This window comes from Bubalus bubalis, chromosome 18 (assembly GCF_019923935.1).
Source record: "Bubalus bubalis isolate 160015118507 breed Murrah chromosome 18, NDDB_SH_1, whole genome shotgun sequence".
Lineage (NCBI taxonomy): Eukaryota > Metazoa > Chordata > Mammalia > Artiodactyla > Bovidae > Bubalus > Bubalus bubalis.
Window position 1 is genome coordinate 53,011,940 of NC_059174.1, and position 3,600 is coordinate 53,015,539.

General features: G+C 54.0%; 1 protein-coding gene across 2 annotated transcripts; it reads right to left on the reverse strand.

The window, feature by feature from the left end:
* LOC102389582 (insulin growth factor-like family member 1) lies at positions 1-2,844 on the reverse strand. 2 transcript variants are annotated; one of them, XM_044931858.2, is made up of 4 exons: positions 2,527-2,844; positions 1,436-1,489; positions 1,059-1,323; positions 1-181 (listed from the first exon to the last, which is right to left on the reverse strand). In XM_044931858.2, the coding sequence occupies exons 1-4, from the start codon at positions 2,549-2,551 to the stop codon at positions 157-159; spliced, it is 369 nt and encodes a 122-aa protein (XP_044787793.2). In that variant the 5' UTR covers positions 2,552-2,844; the 3' UTR covers positions 1-156. The 2 variants fall into 2 exon arrangements, with proteins under 2 accessions (XP_044787793.2, XP_044787794.2); XM_044931859.2 differs by lacking the exon at positions 1,436-1,489 and having other exon boundaries at positions 2,527-2,565.
* Positions 2,845-3,600: the final 756 nt, after the last annotated feature.

Genomic DNA, 3,600 nt, shown 5'->3' on the forward strand with positions numbered 1-3,600 from the left:
AATGGAATTTTTATTCAGTGCAACCAGGAGGTCATGGTAACTTGAAATTTGTTCTTAAGTGGAAAAGTGGATGTGATCTTGCCGCCTTTGGAAGTGGAGAAAGGACTCCGTGTGCATCGAGGTCCCGCCATGATAGAATATGTAAGGTTGCAGAATTCACAGAGTGCCTCCTGTTTTGCTCCTGGTGGAGAAAATGCCAAAGGGAATGACGGATCTCATTAAGGGTCCCCAGGGCCAGCCTGGGGATTGATCATCCCTCATGGTATTGGTCATAGGGGTCATTGTGAGAGGACAGGGTCTTGGGGACGTCCAACAGCAAAGTAACCTCTCACGATTGTCCATGGTCATAGAAAGGGGACCAGTCCCCCTACTCAGGACAGATTTAGGATGACTGTTACAGAGGAGACAGAATAAGGAGGGAGGGATTGAATCTGAGTGTCCCCTATCCCTCTAAAACCCACTCCATGTCCCAGATCTAAGGGGACAACACATCTCTCCAGGCTCATTCAGGACGCAGCATCCAACTGACCTCTGATCATCTGTCAGCCAACACTGAAGAGAGACGGGGTGGGGGTGGGGGGAGGAAGAAAGAGATGGACACAGAGGGAGGCATGGACAGATATGGGCAGAGGAGTGGAAAAGAGAGACATGAGCCAACCAACGAAGAGGATGAAATAGAAATAAAAACAAAAGGAGAAAGAAGCAACAGAGAAGGGAATTCAGTTCAGCTCAGTCGCTCAGTCGTGTCCGACTCTTTGCCACCCCATGAACCGCAGCACGCCAGGCCTCCCTGTCCATCACCAACTCCCAGAGTTCACCCAAACTCATGTCCACTGAGTCAGTGATGCCATCCAGCCATCTCATCCTCTGTTGTCCCCTTCTCCTCCTGCCCTCAATCCCTCCCAGCATCAGGGTCTTTGGTGGATGGAATAGAGCAGGTGGTTGGGGACAGAAGGACCCAGAAAAGCACTTGGTGGGGGGAGATGAGTCATGGAACCGGTATGCAGGCCCCCCTCTCCTCCGCGCCCCCTCCTGCCTTGGAAGGCTCAGAACCTTACCTGCCACAAACCCGATCGTCCAAGGATGCAGCCGAGTAACAGTTTTGACCTTTCACCTTCACCACGAAGGACTCCTGGGGCCTGTTGACCAACCATGGGCAGCACTGCTCGAAGCAGACCCTAAAGGTGCAGTTTCCGCACTTCTGGGTCCTGCCCAAGGGTACCACGGCATCGTCATAGCAACAGTCCTGCCGGGGGTCATAGAACTGGTCCCCGCATCGCTCGTGTGACTGGCACAGCAACAGCTGAGTGCCTGTGGGGGACACTGGAGGAAACAGAGATGGTGTCACCCCGGCAGCGGGGTGGGCAAGTCCTGGGCTGGGGTCTTCTGGGAGCGGCACCCCACCCCTCAGCGTCCGCGTCCCTCCTGGGCTCACCTGGGGCAGCATGTGAGCAGAGAAGCAAAAGGATGCAGACAGCGGCCAAGACAGCTGCGGGAGAAAAAGGGATGAGCTGTGGCCTCAAAAGTGGATGGGGCAGGCACTGGAGCCCAACCTGGAGGAGGGGGGGTCCGAGGGGGTGTCTGTCCTGACCGAGGCTCAGGAAAAGCTTAGAGGCAGACCTGTGTTAGGTGTCTGCGGATTATGGGTCTGTGGAAGTTGAGAAGGGGCAGGCAGGACTCAGAGAAATGGGTTTGGGGTTCTGAGGGATGTGGGTGTTCCCTGGGAGGGAAGAGCAGGAGGCTCAGCTGGAGTCAAGCAGTAAAGGCAGCTGAGCTAACACTGGGGTCGTGTTACGTCCGTGACCAATATTAAAATTTAGATGCCAGGATTTGCGTGGGAGCCTGTCATAATGTACAGCATTGGGCATGAGTTTGGAAATTGATCAGGGACATGGATGGGGCTGCTCTTGGTCTTCCCAAGTGGTTCAGAGATAAAGAACACTCCTGCCAAATCCCATGGATGGAGGAGCCTGGTAGGCTGCAGTCCATGGGGTTGCTAAGAGTCAGACACGACTGAGCGATTTCACTTTCACTTGTCACTTTCATGCACTGGAGAAGGAAATGGCAATCCACTCCCGTGTTCTTGCCTGGAGAATCCCAGGGATGGGGGAGCCTTGCCTGGGGAATCCCAGGGATGGGCTGCCGTCTATGGGGTCGCACAGAGTCGGACACTACTGAAGCGACTTAGCAGCAGCAGCACCCAATTCAGGAGGCACAGGTTCAATCCCTGAGTCAGGAAGATCCCCTGGAGAAGGAAATGGCAACCCACTCCTGTATTCTTGCCTGGAGAATCCCATGAACAGAGGAGCCTGGAGGGCTACAGTCCATGGGGTCCCAAAGAGCTGGACATGACTGAGCGACTGAGCAGGCATGCACGCCCTTGGGGATGTGGAAGGGGTACTGCTATGATGGAGTCACTTGTCTGGCTGGGGGCTAGGGAGGAGGAGTAATGGACTGAAGCGAGGATGGCATTGAGGCTGATTTTGGATTTGGGCTCCAAGAGAGTCGGGATTTGGTCCTTCTTACCCAGGATGCAGCGTCGTGGAGTCATGGCTCTGGGTTGGCTGAGGTGGAGTGGAAGGAAGTGTAGCAGATCCCAGCAGGTGGTTTTATACTATGCCGCCGAAGCCCCGCCCCCACCTGCCCCAAAAAGAAGCTCCTGCTCTCATCAGCTCTCCTGTCTTCCTGCCAGGCCTGCAGAGACACGCTGGGGCCCTGGGGCAGCAACAGGTTTCGGATGTGAGCTTGGTCACGTCACTGTCAAACATGATGTCAATTCTTTGAGAGCCAGGAGGAGACCGATGGGGCCCCCTCCTCCCCCTCCCCACCAGAGCCTCCCTCTCACCCCGGACACTGCAGCCTCTTTTGCAAATAGGGATCCTTGGGGTCCTTCCCACCCTCCCAGGATGAATCTACCCGCCAGCTTTCCCATCAGATCCTCTAAGTCTTCTACTTTCTGGACTTTTTAAAAAAATAATTTTATTTATTTATTTTTGGCAATGCTGGGTCTTCATTGCCGCGTGCGGGTTTTTCTCTAGTTGAGGGGAGCAGGGGCTGCTGTCTAGTTGCGGGGTGCAGGCTTCTCATCGCAGTGGCTTTTCTTCCCGCCTCTTTGTCACTGAGTCACCAGGGAAGCCCGACCCTTTTTTTTTTTTTTTAGTCTAAAATAGATGACACACACATTTAAGAGCCTGGCAAGAAAGATTCACTGAGAATGAGCTGTGTGGCAAGCCCTGAGTTAGAGGTTGCTACAGGTGCAGTGATTATTCAGTAGCATCATAGAGGGCTACAGACCATCTTTAAGACCATGATGACTCAGAGAGGTCAGGTTTGGGTACAAACTCAGTGGCTATGGAAGCCCAGATTAGGGTGGGAGGTCATGAGATGCCTTGAGTGTTCAGGGAGGGATTCCTGGAAGAGGGGATATGTGAGCTAATATTTCAAGGATGAGGCTGAACTGTATTTTAGGAAGGCTGAGCCCCAGAGAGTGTGGAAGGCGGACGAGGGAGCTGGAGCGAATGGGAGAGGGGCAGGGTCAGTCCCTTGTGAGCATTGAGGACTCAGGACTTTATCCTCAGTGCACTGAGCACCGTGTCCATG

Bases quoted from the DNA above. Each gene is read 5' to 3' on its own strand.
- LOC102389582 (XM_044931858.2), bottom strand. From the start codon at position 2,551: ATGACTCCACGACGCTGCATCCTGG. The intron at 1,324-1,435 runs GTGAGCCCAGGA...TGTTTCCTCCAG, and splicing joins CTGCTCACATGCTGCCCCAG to TGTCCCCCACAGGCACTCAG. The intron at 182-1,058 runs GTAAGGTTCTGA...TTTCTCCACCAG, and splicing joins GACGATCGGGTTTGTGGCAG to GAGCAAAACAGGAGGCACTC.